This window comes from Agrilus planipennis, unplaced genomic scaffold (assembly GCF_000699045.2).
Source record: "Agrilus planipennis isolate EAB-ADULT unplaced genomic scaffold, Apla_2.0 scaffold91, whole genome shotgun sequence".
NCBI lineage: Eukaryota > Metazoa > Arthropoda > Insecta > Coleoptera > Buprestidae > Agrilus > Agrilus planipennis.
The window spans coordinates 307,171-334,777 of NW_020440825.1; the positions used below are offsets into that span (position 1 = coordinate 307,171).

At 35.8% G+C, this 27,607-nt stretch overlaps 1 protein-coding gene across 1 annotated transcript in view; it reads left to right on the plus strand.

The window, feature by feature from the left end:
- LOC108735509 (cysteine sulfinic acid decarboxylase-like) overlaps positions 1 to 27,607 on the plus strand; it is a 40,672-nt gene that overhangs the window by 7,978 nt on the left and 5,087 nt on the right. The window contains exons 3-5 of the mRNA XM_018467493.2: positions 3,039 to 3,258; positions 18,592 to 18,968; positions 19,810 to 20,004. Coding sequence (XP_018322995.1) covers positions 3,039 to 3,258; positions 18,592 to 18,968; positions 19,810 to 20,004 — 792 coding nt within the window. The remainder of the gene's footprint in view (positions 1 to 3,038; positions 3,259 to 18,591; positions 18,969 to 19,809; positions 20,005 to 27,607) is intronic.

A 27,607-nucleotide genomic window follows, 5' to 3' on the forward strand; every position in this document is an offset into this window, starting at 1 on the left:
GAGGTCGTCAGTATAATGAGCTTTTTTCTCCCTACCTACGATTTTGCCAGCGCGCATCCAAGACATTGGAAGGGGCACATCGCTAGAGAAAGTAAATAAAGTATACCATTCTCTGAAATACATAATCACAATACAAGACACAAAAGGAACTATATGTTACCTCAAGTCAATAATAAAAAGACATTAAAATAAAACTTTTTCAAAAGAAGGGGCAAATGTAATGATCTCGGTAAAGGCTTAAAAGAGGCTAACTTTAGTAATTTAGAATTTAACTTACTATAAATAATGTCAAATACATTCAGCGGCCTGAGTTACAGGTTTAGATTCTAGCTGCTAAAATTGCTGTACAATTGCAAAAAGATTTAAAACCTGTAAAATTCTAAAATGACAAATGGGTATTATACCTGTTTAAATTTCGTACGTTTCCAGAGCAGGTAATCCTAATGCTTCAATTGTTCTTTAAATGTTTTTTGCGTAATTAAATACAACTATCAACTATGTATCATTTAAATATCTAGTTAACTAAATATGAAGACTGGAAAAACTTTGGCACTTTAGTTGTCCGAAGCACCTAGTTCACTTCAGTCTCTGAAGAAGGTAAGGACAACTAAAGTGTCGTGTTTTAGCGTTGGGATTTGAGCTGTTTTGTTTGTTCTATCTAATTAATTGATATCTAAGTTGACGTAGAAAGACGCAACAAATCAATTGTATACTAATTATATTTTATATGAGTGCTGGATAGCCTGATTAAAAGAAGTTCGCCGAGTTGAGCAGCTTCAATATTTCTGGCGGTAATTCAAGAAATACTTTATTACCTCCAAGTACTGTAATCCTGTCGAGAAAGATATCCTTCGCTTTTATTAACTTCACATTGCACTCGAATGCTCCATCCCAACTTATAACTTACAGTGCGCTTTCAAATTGTACTTCTTCTAATAAACAGCACCGCTAGGTTTGCTTTAAATTGTACAATGTAGCAACACGTTCCCACTTTCAAAGAATAAATTGTATTTTCACCTTTCAACGTTTTAATCCTAGCTTTATGACGGATGCACTTTTGTAGTTCCTCTTTAGTACACGTATTAAAACAAGAATAAACCACGACTTTACTTTATCTCTCTTCTACAACTTGATTTAATATTTCTAAAAACTACATCACAAACTTTATATAGGTACAATTCACCTACATCGTCAATTACAATTCATTACAAACGTAAATAAATTGTCAAATAGCGTAAAAATTGTTTACAACTTTGTATTTAATAGAATTAAATGGACAAATACTTATGGAGACAATTAATTGTGCTATTAACCATTATCAGTGTCATCAGTCCTAGAACTGGTTGGACACACACTTCCACTTTTTTCTTTCCAGAGCTAATCTTCGCATTTCCCTAAAACTAATATATCCCACATCCTTAACTATTTACGTACAGTAATCTAATCTAGGTCTACCTCTACTCTTCTTAACTCCTGTTTCTGCTTCTAATATGTCTCTGACTAGACCTTCATGCCTGAGAAGGTGTCCTACCAACCTATCTCGCCTATTTCTTACTGACTTCCATAGAGTCCTCTGTTCTCCTATTCTTTCTAATACCTCGTCACTTCTAAACTTCTCTATCCACGGTATCCTCATCGTTTGACACATTTTGAATGCTTCTAACCTTTTCTTTCTCCCCGCACCCACCGTCCATGTTTCGCACCCGTACAACGCAGTGCTCCAAACATACACCTTTAACAACTTTTTTCGAATTTCCGAATTAACCGTTTGCGAGCATAGAAGTGATTTCCTTTTATTAAAGACGACTCGAACCTCCGCTATCCTTTGCTTTATATCCCTAACACTCCTTGCGTCCTGACTTATCTAACTTCCTAGATACAGAAAATCAGCCTCGTCTAGTTTTTCGTCTCCCAACTTTATTCGCTCTTTCCCTACTTGTTCTTCCTTTGAACACCAATATTTTTGTTATACTTTTATTTATTTTCATACAATACTGTTTTGTCAATACTGCCTCCATTTTCTTTAAAGCTGTCTCCCTGCTATATCATCTGCAGATCTGAGCGTACTAATCTTTTGCCTCTGTATGTCTATTCCTACAGTTGTAGTGTATTTAATTATGTCGATACTGTGCTTTTATGGAAAATTAAAATCAATTTCCTATAAATAATGGTAGATAATTGCCTTTACTACTAATTTGTATGCCGTGATGCCTTATTAAGTCTATTTATTTAAAGATACTTTTATACAATCAGATTATACGTACGAATCTGCTTTGCTACATGTTTCAAGCAAATTTCAAAGCTACTGGCGATGAAGTGATTAAAGGAGTACGTTAATTTTCCACTCCTGCTAACACATATAAGCAAACGTATCTCGCTAAAACAGGAATACTTAGCCCCAAGGAATTCGCACAATACAGTTCGATAACATAATTTAAGACTTTGTATGAGAAAATTATAACTTTGAGAAAGCTTATTGAAACAGCATCCTGTTTATTGATTTATTATATACCTACTAACCTACTCTAATAGAGAAGATGCATTTATTTAAAGGTAAAGAACATAAATATTGTATACTTATATGCACCTATTCATCAGGTATAAAAGAGACAGGAAGGAAAGACAACGGTTATGTTTCAAAAATTTAATTTTAATTGTACTAATCCCTACCGCAATCCTCCAAATCGCGCTGTTACAAGGACAGCGCAGATACAAATCTCCTTATCTTTCTGGTCACCTTGTAGTATAAAGTAGCTAAACCCGTTCATATATTTCGTAAATTTTGACATTAAATATTTAATGAATGCCGAATAAACAAACTGTGTAAAATTGTATTTTTAAAAACAATTTATCCTGAACTGGTGTTGTCCTGCTTCCACGCCACGTTCGGCATCGAAATAGAACCTCTGAAGAAACTCGCTAATGCTAGCAAAACGTAGGAAGCAACTCCAACCGACGCGACGGCCTTTACACCCGAATCAGGACAACACCAGTTCTCCAACTGGCCGCGAAAGCCTTTAACAATTTATTCTTCTCAGCATTGTGGCGCATCTGGCATGCCTCGTTTAGTAATGTTTACATCTGAAGAATCACACTATTCGACCCACAAATTTGCTGCCTTTTTGGGTATAGGAGAAGATAACGTAATAGGAGTTAAAACAGATGATGTCGGAAGAATAATCCCGGAAGATTTGGAACGTACAATTGCAGAGGAACAAGAAAAAGGGGGTGTACCGTTTATGGTAGTTGCAACCATGGGTAAGGAAAACTTAATCCATCATCATCATAAGGTCGTCAATCCTAAGACTGTGGTTAGACACGCACCTCCACCCTTTCGTATCATGAGCTAATCTTCGCATTTCCCTAAAACTAGAACATCCCACATCCTTAACTATTTGCGTACAGTAATGTAATCTGAGTCTACCTCTACCTCCTCTTAACTCCTGTTTCTGCCTCTAATATGTCTCTGACTAGACCTTCATATTTGAGAAGGTGTCCTACCAATCTATCTCGCCTATTTATTTCCATAGAGTCCTCGGTTCTCCTATTCTTTTTTAATACCTCTTCATTTCTAACCTTCTCTATCCACGATATCCTCATCATTCGCCTGAAACATTACATTTCGAACGCTTCTAACCTTTTCTTTTCCGCCGCGCCACCATCCATGTTTCGCACCAGTACTGAGCCGTGCTCCAAACATACACCGTTAAAAATTTTTTTCGAATTTCTAAACCGTTCGCGAGAATAGAAGCGACTTATTTAATTGAAGGCGACTCGACCCTGCGCTATGCTCTGCTTTATATCCCTACTATTCCTTCCTGACTTACCTGACTGCCTATATACCTAAAATCCACATTCATAGCGTCATTTTTATCATTTCTAAGTTTTTCTATCTACGGAATTTTCGTATATGTATCTCTATATCTAAAGCTTTACCATTATAACTTTTTTGACCTCCTAGATATCGACAATATTTATCTTTTCCTAGTTTTTCTTCTCCAATTTTTGAATTGACTTTTTAACCTCCCTTATATATGTACCAATATTTTTATTTTATTTTACCAAAAACCTTTATTTTCAACGTATCTGACGAGGGCGAAACAATTTAAAGAACATTCTCGTCTGGACACAAGTATATCTTTCAAATAAATCTAAATCAAGTGTAACGAAACTGGAAGCGCAACCATTTTTAAAATTTTGTTTCAGCGATAACAAGCTATTTGACGGTATTTCCGCTTGTAAATATTGTTATTGTGAGCACGTCTAACGTGTAACTGTTGTAAAACTAATTTAACTTTACCTGAAAGAAACTGAACGTAAGGTTTTGCAATAAAGCACTCGCGACACTTCACAGGTGAACGAGCTTTCACGGTGACTTACTTTCTATAATCTTCTCTGTTATTTATAGAGAAAATTCACCGGGAAAAGAGTGATAGATAAAACTTGAGAAAACATTCGATCAATTTTATTATCACTTCTTAAGTACGAATATTTTCATGTTGTTATATTTGATGGACTTACTAAATCGGTGACCTACATAATAAGTGAACTAAGGGCAAATTTAAATAAAAAGAATTCATAAATCGTATTTTCGTTGGTCGGAATTTACGATGTTTCACAATAAGCAATAAATTTTAATGTCAGAACATTGCTAGAACTTTGTAAGGTTCTATTCGATTTTGAAAACAGAATTTGTATTATTGCACAACTGAGTAATAAATTTTTTCTCTTTCATGTATAAAGAACATACCGCTACATGTTAACTGACATTATTTTGCAAGTGGTCCAAACAAGAAACTACCTCGGAATTTCCAGATTTATAGTGATACCATTATCAATTGGTGGCCTAATTATGAATTAATTCTTTCTTACATCCTTATAAATGTGCTACGGTCATAAAAAATTTTATGAAAATATATTTTCCGGGTTTATCTCCTTTTATCTTTATCTCGAAAAACATCGACTCAAAAATTTCGAAACGCTACAAGAAAATGGACTTTTCTTCGCCATTACTTTTGTATCTCAGGCAATAACTACCTTAATGTGTCCTGACGTTAACGAAATATTGTTTCGTCTGAACCCCGAACGACTTTCAGTAAAACAACCAACGTTTCGAACGATAAATCACTGTGCTAATGTGCTTCTAAATTTAAAGTCATGGTAGCACAACGACCAAGGAAAAAACGGCCTGCATACATTCTAATAGTAACCGCAAAAATATCACCCAAGAATTTATCGTTTCAGAATATGCAATATGTGATACGGTTTTTATTTTTTGGAATTGGTTTTAATAAGTTTCGCACAATTTTCAAAAGAATCGTTTTTAACCACAGGGCTTGGTCTAAGGGGGGGGGGGCAACTGTACAAATGAGGAGCGGTAAAATTAAGAGCGCCAGGCAGTTGCACGGTTAGAAAACTCTTATAAAAATTACAGTGATAAGCAACCACACAACAAAAAAATATATTATATTATANAGGACAACTAAAGTGTCGTGTTTTAGCGTTGGGGTTTGAGCTGTTTTGTTTGTTCTATCTAATTAATTGATATCTAAGTTGACGTAGAAAGACGCAACAAATCAATTGTATACTAATTATATTTTATATGAGTGCTGGATAGCCGGATTAAAAGAAGTTCGCCGAGTTGAGCAGCTTCAATATTTCTGGCGGTAATTCAAGAAATACTTTATTACCTCCAAGTACTGTAATCCTGTCGAGAAAGATATCCTTCGCTTTTATTAACTTCACATTGCACTCGAATGCTCCATCCCAACTTATAACTTACAGTGCGCTTTCAAATTGTACTTCTTCTAATAAACAGCACCGCTAGGTTTGCTTTAAATTGTACAATGTAGCAACACGTTCCCACTTTCAAAGAATAAATTGTATTTTCACCTTTCAACGTTTTAATCCTAGCTTTATGACGGATGCACTTTTGTAGTTCCTCTTTAGTACACGTATTAAAACAAGAATAAACCACGACTTTACTTTATCTCTCTTCTACAACTTGATTTAATATTTCTAAAAACTACATCACAAACTTTATATAGGTACAATTCACCTACATCGTCAATTACAATTCATTACAAACGTAAATAAATTGTCAAATAGCGTAAAAATTGTTTACAACTTTGTATTTAATAGAATTAAATGGACAAATACTTATGGAGACAATTAATTGTGCTATTAACCATTATCAGTGTCATCAGTCCTAGAACTGGTTGGACACACACTTCCACTTTTTTCTTTCCAGAGCTAATCTTCGCATTTCCCTAAAACTAATATATCCCACATCCTTAACTATTTACGTACAGTAATCTAATCTAGGTCTACCTCTACTCTTCTTAACTCCTGTTTCTGCTTCTAATATGTCTCTGACTAGACCTTCATGCCTGAGAAGGTGTCCTACCAACCTATCTCGCCTATTTCTTACTGACTTCCATAGAGTCCTCTGTTCTCCTATTCTTTCTAATACCTCGTCACTTCTAAACTTCTCTATCCACGGTATCCTCATCGTTTGACACATTTTGAATGCTTCTAACCTTTTCTTTCTCCCCGCACCCACCGTCCATGTTTCGCACCCGTACAACGCAGTGCTCCAAACATACACCTTTAACAACTTTTTTCGAATTTCCGAATTAACCGTTTGCGAGCATAGAAGTGATTTCCTTTTATTAAAGACGACTCGAACCTCCGCTATCCTTTGCTTTATATCCCTAACACTCCTTGCGTCCTGACTTATCTAACTTCCTAGATACAGAAAATCAGCCTCGTCTAGTTTTTCGTCTCCCAACTTTATTCGCTCTTTCCCTACTTGTTCTTCCTTTGAACACCAATATTTTTGTTATACTTTTATTTATTTTCATACAATACTGTTTTGTCAATACTGCCTCCATTTTCTTTAAAGCTGTCTCCCTGCTATATCATCTGCAGATCTGAGCGTACTAATCTTTTGCCTCTGTATGTCTATTCCTACAGTTGTAGTGTATTTAATTATGTCGATACTGTGCTTTTATGGAAAATTAAAATCAATTTCCTATAAATAATGGTAGATAATTGCCTTTACTACTAATTTGTATGCCGTGATGCCTTATTAAGTCTATTTATTTAAAGATACTTTTATACAATCAGATTATACGTACGAATCTGCTTTGCTACATGTTTCAAGCAAATTTCAAAGCTACTGGCGATGAAGTGATTAAAGGAGTACGTTAATTTTCCACTCCTGCTAACACATATAAGCAAACGTATCTCGCTAAAACAGGAATACTTAGCCCCAAGGAATTCGCACAATACAGTTCGATAACATAATTTAAGACTTTGTATGAGAAAATTATAACTTTGAGAAAGCTTATTGAAACAGCATCCTGTTTATTGATTTATTATATACCTACTAACCTACTCTAATAGAGAAGATGCATTTATTTAAAGGTAAAGAACATAAATATTGTATACTTATATGCACCTATTCATCAGGTATAAAAGAGACAGGAAGGAAAGACAACGGTTATGTTTCAAAAATTTAATTTTAATTGTACTAATCCCTACCGCAATCCTCCAAATCGCGCTGTTACAAGGACAGCGCAGATACAAATCTCCTTATCTTTCTGGTCACCTTGTAGTATAAAGTAGCTAAACCCGTTCATATATTTCGTAAATTTTGACATTAAATATTTAATGAATGCCGAATAAACAAACTGTGTAAAATTGTATTTTTAAAAACAATTTATCCTGAACTGGTGTTGTCCTGCTTCCACGCCACGTTCGGCATCGAAATAGAACCTCTGAAGAAACTCGCTAATGCTAGCAAAACGTAGGAAGCAACTCCAACCGACGCGACGGCCTTTACACCCGAATCAGGACAACACCAGTTCTCCAACTGGCCGCGAAAGCCTTTAACAATTTATTCTTCTCAGCATTGTGGCGCATCTGGCATGCCTCGTTTAGTAATGTTTACATCTGAAGAATCACACTATTCGACCCACAAATTTGCTGCCTTTTTGGGTATAGGAGAAGATAACGTAATAGGAGTTAAAACAGATGATGTCGGAAGAATAATCCCGGAAGATTTGGAACGTACAATTGCAGAGGAACAAGAAAAAGGGGGTGTACCGTTTATGGTAGTTGCAACCATGGGTAAGGAAAACTTAATCCATCATCATCATAAGGTCGTCAATCCTAAGACTGTGGTTAGACACGCACCTCCACCCTTTCGTATCATGAGCTAATCTTCGCATTTCCCTAAAACTAGAACATCCCACATCCTTAACTATTTGCGTACAGTAATGTAATCTGAGTCTACCTCTACCTCCTCTTAACTCCTGTTTCTGCCTCTAATATGTCTCTGACTAGACCTTCATATTTGAGAAGGTGTCCTACCAATCTATCTCGCCTATTTATTTCCATAGAGTCCTCGGTTCTCCTATTCTTTTTTAATACCTCTTCATTTCTAACCTTCTCTATCCACGATATCCTCATCATTCGCCTGAAACATTACATTTCGAACGCTTCTAACCTTTTCTTTTCCGCCGCGCCACCATCCATGTTTCGCACCAGTACTGAGCCGTGCTCCAAACATACACCGTTAAAAATTTTTTTCGAATTTCTAAACCGTTCGCGAGAATAGAAGCGACTTATTTTATTGAAGGCGACTCGACCCTGCGCTATGCTCTGCTTTATATCCCTACTATTCCTTCCTGACTTACNGTTCTTGGTCAAATTCCAAATTTTCTCAAACCGTATACTTTTCTTGTAGTACAGATAGTATTTATTTACCTCATGATATGCTGCAAAACCTGATTAATGACGAATTTTTAATTTTATACACTCTTGTCTCCGACTATACCTCCCAAACATCCTTAACAAGGGCGTATTAAAAACGCCGTAAATGTCAACAGTCCCAAGTGGAAACAAGAAAGAAGATACTTCCATTCTCGCAGAAAATTTATTGCAGACTTTTCAATTTTGATCATCCTAAATGTAGGTTGGTAGGACACCCTGTCGAGCTTGAAGGGCTACTTATAGAGACATATTAGAAGCAGAAACAGGAGCTTAGAGGAGTATAGATAGATCTGGATTAGATTACTGTTGTTCTAGTCTCAAAGAAATGAATAAGCTTAGCTCAGGATAAGAAAGAGTGGAAGTACGTGACCAATCAGTCTTAGTAGTGACAACTTTATGATTTACGTAAGAGGGCATTTCTTTCATTAGAGTATATATGCTCTTTGGTGCAACGAAAGCTTTGATTGTGATTTATCTCCGTAAGTCGGCATAAGAGATGAGAAATTCCTGCATCGCTATGTTAATTCGCTCGTTTCCAAGTATTTTATATCTTCCCGAACGGAGGGTCGTAATAACGTTTATTGCTCGATTCAGGTAAATTTATGTTGTACATTATAGAGGAAGAGGATCTAGCCGGCTCAGCTTCACAAATAAAGAGATGATCTCCTCGTCGGCTCATCCGAAAGTGGGTAAATAGTAGAAGGATGTAAGGACGTTTTATATTCAATATTTACATTCAAACCTGCATTTGCATTCAGGCAAGGCAGGAAGTGTAGAGCGGAGCCCCTTAAGCATGAGACCATCCTGTACTAGTGCCTCCATATTTCATAAATTATTTACAGGAACATTACAAGCAACAACAGTGAAATACAGACACAGCAAAAATTGCACTTGCAAAATAAATCCTTAAACGAAGTATATATACCAGTATCAGTATAATGTTAAAAAAACTAGCATGACTAAATATCAGGATCAATCGAAATATCTAACACTTGTCTTTATACATATAATCAAACTTAAGTTAATGCCAAATTACTTTGATGATGTGTTAGTATACTTCGTTTACTTTCTGTAGCGATGTCACCTTCAGTTTGACCGGCGCAAAGTAGAAAAGAACAGTACTAGGCCAGAAAAGGAAGGAGACAACTCTCGGCCAAACTCTTAACCGATGAGGAGCGTATAATCCGTACAGTACTGCACGGAAAAATTGATCATTTTATCCACTACAATTGCATTGCTCAAATGTGCTGTTATTGGTACCAATTACTACTGAAAATATCAACGAGATGTTTATTTATATTTGAAGACATATTAAAGGCGTTAACGCTTGTTTTCGACTCGCACTACTATTCATGATTGAACAAAACTTTTGGCAGGTACTGTATGAAAAAGTGTGTTTAAAGAACAAGAGTCGAGAGTATAATGAGCTTTTTTCTCTCTACCTACGATTTTGCCAGCGCGCATCCAAGACATTGGAAGGGGCACATCGCTAGAGAAAGTAAATAAAGTATACCATTCTCTGAAATACATAATCACAATACAAGACACAAAAGGAACTATATGTTACCTCAAGTCAATAATAAAAAGACATTAAAATAAAACTTTTTCAAAAGAAGGGGCAAAAGTAATGATCTCGGTAAAGGCTTAAAAGAGGCTAACTTTAGTAATTTAGAATTTAACTTACTATAAATAATGTCAAATACATTCAGCGGCCTGAGTTACAGGTTTAGATTCTAGCTGCTAAAATTGCTGTACAATTGCAAAAAGATTTAAAACCTGTAAAATTCTAAAATGACAAATGGGTATTATACCTGTTTAAATTTCGTACGTTTCCAGAGCAGGTAATCCTAATGCTTCAATTGTTCTTTAAATGTTTTTTGCGTAATTAAATACAACTATCAACTATGTATCATTTAAATATCTAGTTAACTAAATATGAAGACTGGAAAAACTTTGGCACTTTAGTTGTCCGAAGCACCTAGTTCACTTCAGTCTCTGAAGAAGGTAACCTTGTTACCGAAAAGTGCTTCGGACAACTAAAGTGTCGTGTTTTAGCGTTGGGGTTTGAGCTGTTTTGTTTGTTCTATCTAATTAATTGATATCTAAGTTGACGTAGAAAGACGCAACAAATCAATTGTATACTAATTATATTTTATATGAGTGCTGGATAGAAGGATTAAAAGAAGTTCGCCGAGTTGAGCAGCTTCAATATTTCTGGCGGTAATTCAAGAAATACTTTATTACCTCCAAGTACTGTAATCCTGTCGAGAAAGATATCCTTCGCTTTTATTAACTTCACATTGCACTCGAATGCTCCATCCCAACTTATAACTTACAGTGCGCTTTCAAATTGTACTTCTTCTAATAAACAGCACCGCTAGGTTTGCTTTAAATTGTACAATGTAGCAACACGTTCCCACTTTCAAAGAATAAATTGTATTTTCACCTTTCAACGTTTTAATCCTAGCTTTATGACGGATGCACTTTTGTAGTTCCTCTTTAGTACACGTATTAAAACAAGAATAAACCACGACTTTACTTTATCTCTCTTCTACAACTTGATTTAATATTTCTAAAAACTACATCACAAACTTTATATAGGTACAATTCACCTACATCGTCAATTACAATTCATTACAAACGTAAATAAATTGTCAAATAGCGTAAAAATTGTTTACAACTTTGTATTTAATAGAATTAAATGGACAAATACTTATGGAGACAATTAATTGTGCTATTAACCATTATCAGTGTCATCAGTCCTAGAACTGGTTGGACACACACTTCCACTTTTTTCTTTCCAGAGCTAATCTTCGCATTTCCCTAAAACTAATATATCCCACATCCTTAACTATTTACGTACAGTAATCTAATCTAGGTCTACCTCTACTCTTCTTAACTCCTGTTTCTGCTTCTAATATGTCTCTGACTAGACCTTCATGCCTGAGAAGGTGTCCTACCAACCTATCTCGCCTATTTCTTACTGACTTCCATAGAGTCCTCTGTTCTCCTATTCTTTCTAATACCTCGTCACTTCTAAACTTCTCTATCCACGGTATCCTCATCGTTTGACACATTTTGAATGCTTCTAACCTTTTCTTTCTCCCCGCACCCACCGTCCATGTTTCGCACCCGTACAACGCAGTGCTCCAAACATACACCTTTAACAACTTTTTTCGAATTTCCGAATTAACCGTTTGCGAGCATAGAAGTGATTTCCTTTTATTAAAGACGACTCGAACCTCCGCTATCCTTTGCTTTATATCCCTAACACTCCTTGCGTCCTGACTTATCTAACTTCCTAGATACAGAAAATCAGCCTCGTCTAGTTTTTCGTCTCCCAACTTTATTCGCTCTTTCCCTACTTGTTCTTCCTTTGAACACCAATATTTTTGTTATACTTTTATTTATTTTCATACAATACTGTTTTGTCAATACTGCCTCCATTTTCTTTAAAGCTGTCTCCCTGCTATATCATCTGCAGATCTGAGCGTACTAATCTTTTGCCTCTGTATGTCTATTCCTACAGTTGTAGTGTATTTAATTATGTCGATACTGTGCTTTTATGGAAAATTAAAATCAATTTCCTATAAATAATGGTAGATAATTGCCTTTACTACTAATTTGTATGCCGTGATGCCTTATTAAGTCTATTTATTTAAAGATACTTTTATACAATCAGATTATACGTACGAATCTGCTTTGCTACATGTTTCAAGCAAATTTCAAAGCTACTGGCGATGAAGTGATTAAAGGAGTACGTTAATTTTCCACTCCTGCTAACACATATAAGCAAACGTATCTCGCTAAAACAGGAATACTTAGCCCCAAGGAATTCGCACAATACAGTTCGATAACATAATTTAAGACTTTGTATGAGAAAATTATAACTTTGAGAAAGCTTATTGAAACAGCATCCTGTTTATTGATTTATTATATACCTACTAACCTACTCTAATAGAGAAGATGCATTTATTTAAAGGTAAAGAACATAAATATTGTATACTTATATGCACCTATTCATCAGGTATAAAAGAGACAGGAAGGAAAGACAACGGTTATGTTTCAAAAATTTAATTTTAATTGTACTAATCCCTACCGCAATCCTCCAAATCGCGCTGTTACAAGGACAGCGCAGATACAAATCTCCTTATCTTTCTGGTCACCTTGTAGTATAAAGTAGCTAAACCCGTTCATATATTTCGTAAATTTTGACATTAAATATTTAATGAATGCCGAATAAACAAACTGTGTAAAATTGTATTTTTAAAAACAATTTATCCTGAACTGGTGTTGTCCTGCTTCCACGCCACGTTCGGCATCGAAATAGAACCTCTGAAGAAACTCGCTAATGCTAGCAAAACGTAGGAAGCAACTCCAACCGACGCGACGGCCTTTACACCCGAATCAGGACAACACCAGTTCTCCAACTGGCCGCGAAAGCCTTTAACAATTTATTCTTCTCAGCATTGTGGCGCATCTGGCATGCCTCGTTTAGTAATGTTTACATCTGAAGAATCACACTATTCGACCCACAAATTTGCTGCCTTTTTGGGTATAGGAGAAGATAACGTAATAGGAGTTAAAACAGATGATGTCGGAAGAATAATCCCGGAAGATTTGGAACGTACAATTGCAGAGGAACAAGAAAAAGGGGGTGTACCGTTTATGGTAGTTGCAACCATGGGTAAGGAAAACTTAATCCATCATCATCATAAGGTCGTCAATCCTAAGACTGTGGTTAGACACGCACCTCCACCCTTTCGTATCATGAGCTAATCTTCGCATTTCCCTAAAACTAGAACATCCCACATCCTTAACTATTTGCGTACAGTAATGTAATCTGAGTCTACCTCTACCTCCTCTTAACTCCTGTTTCTGCCTCTAATATGTCTCTGACTAGACCTTCATATTTGAGAAGGTGTCCTACCAATCTATCTCGCCTATTTATTTCCATAGAGTCCTCGGTTCTCCTATTCTTTTTTAATACCTCTTCATTTCTAACCTTCTCTATCCACGATATCCTCATCATTCGCCTGAAACATTACATTTCGAACGCTTCTAACCTTTTCTTTTCCGCCGCGCCACCATCCATGTTTCGCACCAGTACTGAGCCGTGCTCCAAACATACACCGTTAAAAATTTTTTTCGAATTTCTAAACCGTTCGCGAGAATAGAAGCGACTTATTTAATTGAAGGCGACTCGACCCTGCGCTATGCTCTGCTTTATATCCCTACTATTCCTTCCTGACTTACCTGACTGCCTATATACCTAAAATCCACATTCATAGCGTCATTTTTATCATTTCTAAGTTTTTCTATCTACGGAATTTTCGTATATGTATCTCTATATCTAAAGCTTTACCATTATAACTTTTTTGACCTCCTAGATATCGACAATATTTATCTTTTCCTAGTTTTTCTTCTCCAATTTTTGAATTGACTTTTTAACCTCCCTTATATATGTACCAATATTTTTATTTTATTTTACCAAAAACCTTTATTTTCAACGTATCTGACGAGGGCGAAACAATTTAAAGAACATTCTCGTCTGGACACAAGTATATCTTTCAAATAAATCTAAATCAAGTGTAACGAAACTGAAAGCGCAACCATTTTTAAAATTTTGTTTCAGCGATAACAAGCTATTTGACGGTATTTCCGCTTGTAAATATTGTTATTGTGAGCACGTCTAACGTGTAACTGTTGTAAAACTAATTTAACTTTACCTGAAAGAAACTGAACGTAAGGTTTTGCAATAAAGCACTCGCGACACTTCACAGGTGAACGAGCTTTCACGGTGACTTACTTTCTATAATCTTCTCTGTTATTTATAGAGAAAATTCACCGGGAAAAGAGTGATAGATAAAACTTGAGAAAACATTCGATCAATTTTATTATCACTTCTTAAGTACGAATATTTTCANCCGGGATTCGTTTTCAGCAAGTAGATATCCACACAAGTGGACCTTGTTGGAGCATACGTAATCCTAAAATGTAGCATCGTGCTACAGATGGCGTTTACTGCGCCATTTATGGTATTTTCTAAAACGCACTGTTAAGACAGCAGGTGAGAGTTGGTCTGTGTTGTGTCGGAGCTGTCTGCGATGCGCTGATGAGATCCAAAAAGATCGAAATCGTGATCCACGTCTGGCAGTTTCGACAGAATACAGACCACTTCGAATTATTTTACACAAAAAAATATTTTTCTAACTTTTTTCCGACAGTGTGAATGTAGGTAATATAATATTTTTTGGGGAATCCCTTTTTATCCTACAACCCAACGTTTTAGAGAGTCCCCTAAGTTGATTTGCTTGTTTATTTAAAGAAAAAATGTATTTTTTCATTAGTTCAACACAACTTTCCGGAGACTTCTGTGCTGAAGACCCATTTCCGTCACATTGCAGTGTAGTGTACTTGTTCAGAAGCTCGAGGAGACTAACACGTGAATATTATAGAATTTCAACAATATTACGTACTTACATAAGTCCTATCTCTGGAATAACATGCTCATAACTTATATAAAGTGTCATTGTAAAGGGCGACAAATATTATTTTTGCCCGGAGCGGTTAAATTGCTAGATCGGGCCCTGATTAACTCGTTACTACTTAAGTAGATTACATTGATCAATCAAGATCGAAATTACTGATAAAAGCAACATATAAATTTGACTGAGCGACTCAGAAAGTCAGTTCCAGGCGTCTCGACAACAAAGAAATAATGGAAGAATAAGAATTCAAACGTAAAGTAAACTTTGTAGTTCACCAACACGATTTTTTCTCACCAAGTCATCAATGGAATGCTCTGAAGTGACTTATTGATACAAGAAGTTCTCCTGGTTCATATCTACGTGTTGTGAGAAGTGCAACTGAAAGTTTGAAGAGATTGCTAAGGGTCCTAATTGATTATAACACATGACGTTGTTCCAAGAGCTAGATTGAGCGAAGTAGCAACAAATTGAGTGCTCCAATTTATTCTCTCGGTACCAAGTTTGAATTTGCTTCTGACACTGGCATATACTAATTGTTAAAGTTAAATGGGAACTTTGTGATGTTACCTGCTTCTGCATTTCCGTCAAATTGCCGTTGTATGTTACTTAATCCGTTTAAAAGGTTCCTGTTTATCTTTCCACAGTTCGCAGCAATTTAGCCGTTTGCAGAAAAACAAAATTAAACGTGTTTTAAGAGAAAATCCATCGATACTGAATATCCGCTAGAATTTCCACCTGTTTTCTTATTAGGTAGAGGTCGGCTCCATCAGAATTAGAGGAAGCATGTTTCAAACGCATATTTTCGCAAGTATCGTTAAAGCTGTGATATAAATAATTAAAAACAACCTTTTTAGGCTCTTTTCAAAATGAATACCGCAAGCGGCGATCGATATTTCGGCACCTTTGACAGAAGAAAATTCTCCGACAATAATCATTAATAAGTGAGAAGTATCTAAAGGAACATACATAGACAATATAAGACAGTGTGAATTTTGTGTTACATTTCAAATTTCAAGTGATCTCAGCTAAAAATTACTATGAATGATTTGGATAGATTAAAATGTAGGTGCAATTTTACCGGGGTACTTATATAATTAGTCGTAAAACTGACTGATAAAACATCAATGTGATTTGACTTGATTAACAGCCTTATTGGTGTGTCCTGTTTCCGAAAGTAATAAAATGTTGTGTCGTAAAAGTTGGCTGTTTCGTTTTTTGTCGTTTGTGCATCAGAGGGACCGAGCAATGCGAATAGCTACTTATAAAACATCTTAACAGCTCGTAACAGCCGAACTCTAACGTATTCACCTCTCATCTTATTTCTAACAGCGGATGTAAACAGGAAAAGTTTGAACATATAATTTACTACCACGTACGTTAGAGGGTTTTAACACTTCCCTATTTCATTATACCAAGGAGTTCAACTACACCAAATAGATACGTTAGAATTCGGGTTCGCCTGCCCCGGTCCAAATCATTCTCTGACTTCCTTGAATCATTTAGGCAAATGTTGGGGATATAGTAATGTTCAACATATAATTTTTTGCTTCTCTTTTGTCTTGATTCCGTTCGTTTCATCTGTCTCTCCCTAAATCCACTGCCCACCAATTTCTGCGAGTCCTAAATGAAGATTGAAGAGGACCTCATGCCGTATCCTCCGGCTTTGCACTAGTAGCTCGTCTGAATTCAAATTTCATACCAAAATAGTCAAAATTGTCAAACAAAAACTGCAAATTAAGCTACAAATAGCTCACAGTAATGGGTAGGTATTAAAGTGAATTAATAGATAAACTAATAATGGACAAAAAATCATATAAAGTTAATCTTTTGAGAGAAATATGAAAAATTTAATGTGTACATTGATGATGTTAAAGTTTATCAAACATATTTTTCAAGACCGTATAGGAAATTAACGAAAAAATGTTATTTGTTTTGTCGACGACGACCTATTTTGTAAACAATGTTCGCAGAGGTAAAAAGTTAACGTGAAGTTTAATGATTCCTTTATGAAAATGTATGGGATGACCCCAAAAACAGTATTTCAAACTGGATTCACTTTTCATTCAATAGGATGATAAATGATGTAAAGCAAAGGGCCACAGGGATTTAAGTTTCATATTTCAAAAATATCTACTGATTGTTTAATAAATGAAATGGGAAGCTAAAATAAATCAATTTTTAATTCCTACTGTGCATCAAAAGACAGATTGTTGCGCATGAAATTATCAAATTGAAATTACCTGACATTCTTATTTTTATAAAACGTCGTAGTGTTACTTAAAAATAATGATGAACAAAGCAATACCAAGACAAAGATTTGGACAGTATTGGTCTTGGTCTTCATCAAATACTTGGTAATATAGTTCCGGTCTTGGTCTTACTATTGGTCTTGTGTTTAATCTGATACTTACGTTTTTCTTTTTATTAATTCCTCTAAGCACAAATTTTTCTATTTACCGATACAGTAATTTTAATTTATCTTAAATGTTGAAATCATAAGGTCGTCAGTCCTAAGGCTGGTTGAACACGTACCTCCACTCTTTCCTATCCTGAGCCAATCTTCGCTTTTCCCTAAAACTAGAACAACCCACATCCTTAACTATTTGCGAACAGTAATCTAACCTAGGTCTACCTCTACCCCTCCTAACTCCTGTTTCTGCCACTAATATGTCTCTAACTAGACCTTCATGCCTGAGAAGGTGTCCTACCAACCTATCTCGCCTATTTTTTATTGACTTCCATACAGTCCTCTGTTCTCCTATTCTTTCCAATACTTCTTAATTTCTAACCTTTTCTACCCACGTTATCCTCAACGTTCGCCTATAACACCACATTTCGAAAGCTTCTAACCTGTTCTTTTCCGCCGCAACCACTGTCCATGTTTCGCACCCGTACAACGCCGCGCTCCAAACATACACCTTTATCAATCTTTTTCGGATTTCTAAATTAACCGATCGCGAGCATAAAAGTGACTTCTTTTTATTAAAGGCGACACTACCCTGCGCTATCCTCTGCTTTATATCCCTACTACTCCTTCGGCCTTGACTTATCTGACTTCCTATAGATATCTAAAATCAGCCACTTCTTCTAATTTTTCGTCTCCTATCTTTATATTCGTTCTTTCCCTACTTTTTCTTTCCTTGCATACTAGTATTTTAGTTTTACTTTTATTTATTTATTATCATACAGTACTGATCTTGGTCGATAGTTGTGATAGTTAAGAAAATTCTAAAATTTAACCCTCCTCCAGTGCTTAAATTGGCCCTTCCTCCAACGCATATACTTAAAAGGAGAATCCAAACTTCTGCATATTACGTTTCAGGGACAACGGTTAGAGGAGCCTTCGATCCGGTTGAAGACATTTTCGTCATATGCAGACGACACGGTCTGTGGTTACATGTGGATGCAGCCTGGGGTGGTGGTTTAATATTCTCGCAGAAGCATCGGTCGAAATTGAATGGCATCGAGAGAGCGAATTCGATAGTTATAAATCCTCATAAGCTTTTGGCTGTTCCTCAGCAGTGTTCGCTCCTGTTGCTAAAAGACAAAGCTATCCTCAAACAGTGTCACTCGAAGGGTGCTGAGTATTTGTTTCAAAAGGACAAATATTACGATCAGTCCTACGATCCTGGAGACAAGCACTTGCAGTGTGGAAGGAAATGTGACGTTTTTAAATTTTGGCTCATGTGGAAAGCAAAGGTACCTACATATAAAGACAAGTATACCCAGTACCTTGCCTAGAAAAAGTTTAGATTTCACGCTCCTAACTTATTTTATCGTTTCAGAATTTTTGAACCTTGAATTCAAAGAACAAGATCAGCTTATGTTTAGAACTCAACAACATAGTAGGGTTTAAGATTTCTTATGTTGTTTTAAACTCATTTTTATTTTGGTAGATTCTACTGCGTTCTTAAAATTACAGTCTAATCTTGAATTGTTTTCTTCGGTTTGTCAAAGCGAGATTTCAATAAAAATGAAACGACAAAAAGAGAAATGGAAGTCATTTAGAAATGATTTGTTCTATTTGCGTACCTGACGTACGATAAGTCTGGTAGAAGGTAGATAGTTAACTGACTTATTGCCAGAAGTTTCTCTGTTAAAGAGATTTTCTGTTCGACCGTAAGAAACGTTGGAATTATTAAATTTTTAAATTTAGAATCGGAATCTTATCGACATTCATTGATTTCTCACTTCGACAAACCAAAAGAAGATATTACAGTTGCAAACTTTAAAGCTTCGACTTCTTTTTTTTTTTTTTCGGGAGTGCTTAGTTCTTTTGAGTTCGTGACTGTCAATATTTCTTTCTCTCTGATTCTAAACAAATAATTCTTGAAAATATTTTGAAGGCATGTAATTACATTAAATACTCAAACAACCTTTTTCATTTCTGATGTATTCGACAGAATTCTCCATATTATATTTACTCTTTTGAATTCTTGATTTTATGATTTGTTCATAAGGTTCGTTTTATTGTATTTTTGTATTCATTTTGGAATGTAATCCCATATTTTTGACTACACTTATGCGATTTCTGTTGCAGGGTTCGTCCGGGTTGGCAAGGCATGTGGATGCAATCTTAGAGACTGCGGAATACTTTGAGAGTCAGATAGAAGCACGTCCTGATTATCTGCTGGTATCAAGACGGCAATTCATCAACGTGTGCTTTTGGTACATGCCGCGCTATCTCCAAGGGAAGACGGACGCAGTAAAGGAATGCGGAGAACAACTCCACAAAGTAAGCAATTTTGAACGTCCTTAATGGAATTTAATTAACAGTTCTGTCTATCAATGCAAACAACTTGTATCTCTTTTAATTGGTTAAAAATAATCGGATGCTAAACACCTTTTAGCAGTAAATAAGCACGTTCATGTCTTCTGTATTTTAAACGTCATAAAACGGAAAAAAGTAGAGGGCAATTTTAAAGAATTTAAAAGAGAATGCATTTTGAATTAACCTTACCTACTACAGACAACCTGAAATTAATAAGGAAAAGTTGTTGTTGTTGTCACTCCCTAGCCGAGAATAGAACCCGGGTCCCAGGTTTTACGCACCATTACTTTTGGTCATTAATTTGAGGTTATCTATAGTGGACAAAGTTAATTCACAAATGCGTTGAATTTTACCCTACAATAATTATCCCATTAAAAGATAATTTAGTTATTAAATATTTTCATAATTTTGTATGCAAATATGTAGGAATATTATTAAATTTTATGAAGAATTTATCTAAACTTAACTCTTAAATTATATGTTAAGCTTATGACTATTTCCTACCGAATGACTTAATAATAACTAGTTAAATCGCGTACTAACTTACTAAGTTTTAACAGAAACCTATTTTTATCGGTAACGAACTTGTGAACCATGTCTTAATCTAACGCTCTCTAACAATAAGTTTTCATTTCTCATTTGCTCAATTGAAAAGTAATTTAATTTATCAAAGGCTGTGTATACAGGAACAAACTACATTGTTTTGAGAATCTGTTTTCTGTGTTCTGTATATAATAGTGAGGTTGGTTACTGTTGTTTAATGAAACATTCCAACATAAATATTCGAGATAAATTAAATAAAATCTAATAATGGAAGTATAAAGGGCAATAATACCATTTCAAACAATACATGTAGGTACATACTTATAATAGAATAAAACGAATAGGGGAAACGCAATTTCAGTATCAAATTAATTCTACTTTGCGTACAAGGATTTTACTTATATACGTATATATATGTACGGAGACTTATTATATACTTGTATNTGTAGGGCAATCGTCGCGTTATCAAAGTTCGAGCCCGTGCAATAAATCCAACACAGACTGAATAATCTAGCGTGGCCATCGGCCATTATGCCACTGCGGAATCATTTTAATGCCCTTCGGGCCTGTTTGATGACCAAAACTAATTAAAATTATCGGTTTGTGAATGACGGTCAAGCGCCACCTACCGCAAACGATTGCATCATTCAAAAAAGCGCCTGGTGTAATTTTAACAAAAATAAACCAGCAATTTTTAACTAACAGACATCATCAGTCTATCAATCAACGGTAATGATAAGTTTAAATATTTGCCAGAAGCCCAGTTAAATATTTGTGAGTAAATGAGCTTTAATTTATATTCGTAAAAAAAAATTCGACGAAATTTCCTTGATACTATAAATATTTTTTATGAAGCAATTAAATAAGGGGCCATCCATAAATTACGTCACAAGTTAAGGGGGAGGGAGGGTGTCGACGAAGTGTGACATTGTGTGACAAGGGGATGGGAGGTCCTAAATTTCGTGACGTCACATTTCTAAATTTTCAAAATCTACATGTTAAAACACGAACTTTGCAATATTAACAAAAAACTTAAAAACTTTTAATTCAATAATTTCTAGATGTAAAAATTGCAAAATATGTGACGCCACACTAGGAAGGGGGGAGTTTCACAAATGTAACCAGCTGTGACAAGGACGGGGGAGAGGTCAAGAAATCATGAAATTCGTGTGACGTAATTTATAGATGGCCCCTTATAGGTACGTAATGTAACTAAAAGAAATAAGAAAACTTGATTATGTAAAAGAGTTCGAAAACCAATTGTGTTGTACCTATTTAGAATTTTTTCTACATTAAAAAAACCGGCTATCTTTATGATTCCAAATTGAAAAGAATTCAACAGAGAAATCTTCAGAATGGTTGAAATTAATGAAACCGAGATGTCACCAAATAGATATAATAAGTAAAACAAGCGGAAAAATTAATGGTTTAAATAAATTCTGCCTGGTGTTCAAGTGGAACATTAGCTGAAGAATTTCTGCTGTTTGTGTTCTTAAGTGCCCATATTGAATATTTCAATTTAAAATAGCTGCGAAGCAGCAGATTGAAAGAGAAAATAGTTGATCTTGTGAGATCCACCGTGCAAAGCAATTAACAAGTTTTAACCAGATGTGAAAGACTGTTTTAAGATAATTTCTATTACGAATGTTTTACACGTTTCGAATTCGTAACTTCGTTGTACAGCAGCAGGAAATAAGAAAAGTAAACAAAATACGTTCACAAGTCTAAATTGCATTTAAAACAAAAACTGCAAGCTGCAACGAATCCCGGCGTAGCTCACCTCAACGTGATAGGCACGTTACCATAATCGAACATTTTTAAATGGATCTTGATGGAGCATACGTAATCCTAAAATGTAGCATCGTACCACAGATGGCGTTTACCGTGCCATTTGTAGTATTTTCTAAAACGCGCTGTTAAGACAGCAGGTAAAGGTTGGGTTGTGTTCTGTCGGAACTGCCTGCGACGCGCTGATGAGATCCAAAAAGATCGAAATCGCGATCCGCGTCTGGCAGTTTCGACAGAATACAGACCACTTCGAATTATTTTANTATCTCCAGTGCTATTTTTCAGGCTTAATTTTTAAAAATCAATGCTGCCCCTACCCCTACCCCCCACTGTAGGGCACATAAGATTATGTAACTATCCTAACCCTATCAGTATTCTTAAAGTTCTCTATTTCCTTTTATAATTTTTATAACTGATAACAGTAGAGGAAGGTAATCTGGAATTTATTATAAACGGCGCCTATTGAAGAAAACTTGTACATAAGAGGTCTTTGTTCGGTAAATCTAACACCTAGAGTTAATATTTAGTTCATACAGCGCTGTTGTGTATAAGTTTGTTGCGAAACTCTATGAGAGGTAGTTGTGTCGGGGTTGAGGCGCACGAGGGTGGTGACAGCACCAGCGTTCTTCTGAATTTACGTCGACAGTGGTTTACCAACTCAAATGAAGCCGGATTGTTATTATGAAGGCAGTCGAAAACGTTGGCTCTTGTATGGAGACAATGCATGGGTGCACCAGCTGTGATTCTGACTGAACTGAAAACAGATTTCGAAAATTTACAAGCGCCACCGAAAAGGCTTTACAAAGAGGATTTATTTATACATGGGTATATATATCTGTATGTACAATTATACATATGAAGTTGGTTATCTTTTACCTCTTCTTGACTTTTAATACTGGCGCTTTAAGATACAGCTTTAATATGAAACGGAAACTGCGCGCGCACGGCCGACGATAATTCAACAGTATGAAGTTAGCAGCGTGATTGCGAGTGTCTTTCGTACCAACGAACGTCTCTGGTCGCGGACTAGGACGAGTTGGAAACCGCAACAGCTAGGGACAGCGCTGTAGGGTGATAGACATTATTTAAATACGTAATAGACAACATTGTTTAAATAAATGTACCATTATTATGTAAAAACATTGAACATCACTTTATGTAGTTTGCCTGGTTGTTATCAACAATACCGTTTCTCCAATTTTAATTAGCTTTACAATAACAAACAAAACTTTGATATTTAGTGTAATTTAAGATATATCTGTAAATCCCTACACGTACTAACTAATATATTCAAAGGAGGAAATCTTAGACTGTATGCAAAGCATTTCCATTTATTCAAATCTTCTTGTTTCCTTTTATTTAAATAGCGTAACGCAATTTTAAACGAAAGCTTCAAGTCATGACAATTTGAAATAAGAGGAAAAGCGATGTTTCTTTGATCGTGCTACTCGGTACATACATACATACATACATATGTGTCTTCATCAAGCCTGAGCTGTACTTTTGGTGTCTGCCTGCTGGATAAATAAAAGCACGTCACTATTGTTTGCCCTATATCCGAAATAAAACCCTTATCTGCTCTTTGTTTCTACAGCTCGCACATTTACGTGACACTGATTTTATCCCGATTTGTTTTTAGATTCCTCCCTCTTTTTGCAGCAAGCATACGCGACATATAAAGACTAAGATTTTTAAATCTCCATACTCGACAAACCTAACGTAGAGAAAACGATTTTTGAAATACAATTCGGAATTTCTCGATATGTATAAGTAATTAAATAGTCACTTTCTTTCATACATTTCTCAGCGATTTCTGACAAATGTCCTTACTCCTTTTCGCCTTTCCATTCAGTAAGCGTTTGTTTTTTTTTTTTTAAACAATGTCAGTCCCAAGTATTAGACTAAATAGAAAAGAAACGTAAGTATGCGATCAAAAAGTGAAAACATTTCCCACTTTAAGTTGTTTGAGATGTTCAGAAATAATGACAAAGGCCTGAAAAAGCGTCGTAACGGAAGCGGTAAGTGAGAACGGTAACCGTAAGGAGGAACATGCTCGAAGAGGTTTTCTTTACGTTCGTTCCATTTCGCGAATAGTTCTCTCAAGGACTAGCATTCTTCGAATTGACACGCGAAAGGATAAGAAGTGTACGTATGCATAATTTCAGAATAAAGCAAAAGGAAGACGACAAACTTCGGTCGCTCGAGCTTCTTCCCGTTGCGTTTCTCCAACCCCATCACGTGCTTCGTCGACTAGAAACAGGCTCAGATCTGCTCTCTCACTCGCCTACTTTCAATTCGCGTTAATCGCGCCTGGAGCTGTTCGAAACGATGACGAGACGCGACACGACGCGATGGTTGGAAATAATTTGGAGGAGACGCTGTGCATACGCGAACTGTGCTCAAGTCAAGCAAATCGTTGCAAGAATAAATATAGCTACCTTTAATTCTAACAGTTAAACTTGGCAATTTTTACTTTACAACCCCGAATCTCACAAGGAACAGATCGGAAATTCATTAAAAGTTTATCCGAATGCATATCCATTCGATCAGATAAGTGCACACATTGCTTTATAAGAAAGCGACCACATGAAGAGTTTTGTGGAAGTACCTGTATCAGAATTTGCTGTTAATAAAGTCGATTTTGAAAAAATCTGTAATGGGTATTTGGCGGCCGATTCATAAACCCAAAAGCACACCAGACTGCGGAAATCTGTAACATTATAGGAGATTCCAAACACTTTTTAGAGTGCTGGTGGAAATATTTAAAAAATGTTTTAATACGACATCAAAAGCCAGCCTCACCACCGACACCCCCATAAAACTGAAGAAATACCTAATATTATAGGAGATTCCAAACACTGGTCAAAATATACAAAAATGCTCAAATTTGGTATTAGAACACAGCTCCAACAATCTAATGCAATGGTCCTCGAACATTTCAGAATGTTCTCAATTATCCCGTTTCAGTTCACTCACTTCACAGCAAACCAAGACTTTCGAGAACAACTAAAAACCACCCTGGTAGATACATTTTTACTTACTCTAAGCAGATGTTTGGTGACCGGTGGTCTACCCATAAACCTATGCGTACACGAAACTGGACAAATCTTGATCGTTATAGGAAGTCAGAAGTCAACCCCACCCCCTTCTACTCATATATAACGACTCTCGAATATTCCAGTACGTTCTGGACTCTTCTTTTTAGTACATACACTGACACGCAAGTCTATTATTATTTATATATATTGATTATTAATAAAAAGGCTTAATTATAGTTCAGTTTACATATTTTTATTTATTATGTTTTTAATGTCTTTTAACAACAATTTTTAGTAATTTAATAGTTAACTACTTCGGAAACTATATCAACTGACATTTCTAGGCTTTCCGCGGTTTCCCAAAAAATTACTGTCTTTCTTACTTTTTAAGTAGGTTTTTTATTAAGGTTTTACACCAATGAAAATTATACGTTAATCGGTTATGTGCTACATAATTTCCAAAAACACAGTTTTTCTTGAGAAAAACGTCTGCACAAGGTTTCATCAAGTAATATTAGCAGCTATCAGGAATTCCTTTAAGGAAACCTCTTATCATTAGAGATTCAGGACAGGAAAACAGTAGAGACTAACAAGTTAAGAAGCGACATCATTGGAATAGTAATGAAACCTGCTTACTAAGTTGGTAAATAGCAAACACAGACATCAAAAGAAAATCTCATCGTCAGTATTATGAGGCATGGCTCACTTCAATAAAAACTGGGAGAATATTCGAGTGAAAGCAGGTCAGTGGTTTGCGCAGGATATTTAAGAATAAATATTTACCAATTGTCTCTGGATACATTCGATCTTGACAAAAGATGAACGCTTTAGGAAAAAGTATACAAGGAAAATTGCTTGTTTGAAAAGCAATTGCAACTTTGAACTTTATATTGTATGTCGACAAACTTGATACAGATGTCCTGCCCAAATAGTAAACACTGTACGGAAACTACAGCTTAAAACTTATGTCCTCTCCTTTAAATTTTATATGAATAGTAATGTCATGAAAAGTCTGAAAACGTTGCTCCTTATAACATTTGCGAAATATTTTACGTTTGCGATTTGATTCATCTCATCTTTGCTTCCAAAAATGACTACCCTAGACAAGAATTTTCAGTCTCTCTCCAGTCTCTGAGAGCGTCTCTCACAGTCATTCACAGTCTCTCAGTTATTGCCTAGGTGTTTTTATAGATCTCTCACAGTCTCTGTATGAGAGACTCGAACGATAAAATTATTTAATTCAGAGATTCGAATCTCTCATTCAGAAACTGTATACGCAATGAGGATCTGTCTATGAGCGACTCGTTTAGAGACGCTAAACAGTTTTTTTGACAGTCTCTTGACAGTCTCTCTCAGCTCCACCAGAGAGACTCGATGAGAGACGGAGCCTCGAGTCTCGCTTTCAGAGACATTGAGAGACTGAACATTTTATAACAAGTTATATTAAAGTTTTCGTACACGTAGACTACAACGATATCGTTTAACACGGTCTAACCCATGTGTACGTTCTCTTGTCACTTACAATGAGAAGAAGGGCAAATGAGATGATGTACGTACGCTAGAAAGTTTGTACTTCTGCCTCATCGTAAAGTAAGCGAATGAAGCACACTGGTGCGACCTGATGTTGTCTTTAAGTCGCAGGAATCAGCAAGCTTATTTATACATATAAATAAAAATATGTAGGTATGGTTTGAAAACGAAGGAATAATTAATGGGCCAAGAGGGAGTTTATAAATAGGGTCATATTTAGTTCCCATATAAGGATTAGTATGACTACCACAATAGCATTATTTCTTGCAGTATTGTGCCTAATGTGTTCATTCATACAACAATTAAGAACAGATACAATGCAGGCATTGCAGATGAACGATGTGTGTGTGTGTATATGTGTATGTGCACGTGTATGTGTAGGTGTATGTGTATGTGTATGTGTATGTATGTGTGTGTGTGTGTGTAAGTGTGTGTGTATATGTCTGTACTTTTTATTCATGTATGTAGGTACCTAGAGAACTTCGTGTATTCTTATGGCTGGAACAAAGCCAATCTTAATAGTTACGACTTGGAATGCTTTGCATTATAATTGAGAAAATACGCCAGCCTAACTAACTGAATCTCGTATTGTGCTGGTTTACTGCTCAGCGTATCCTTTTTGGTTTTCTATTTTCTTCTGCAACGGTTAAAATATCTTGAGGAAGTGC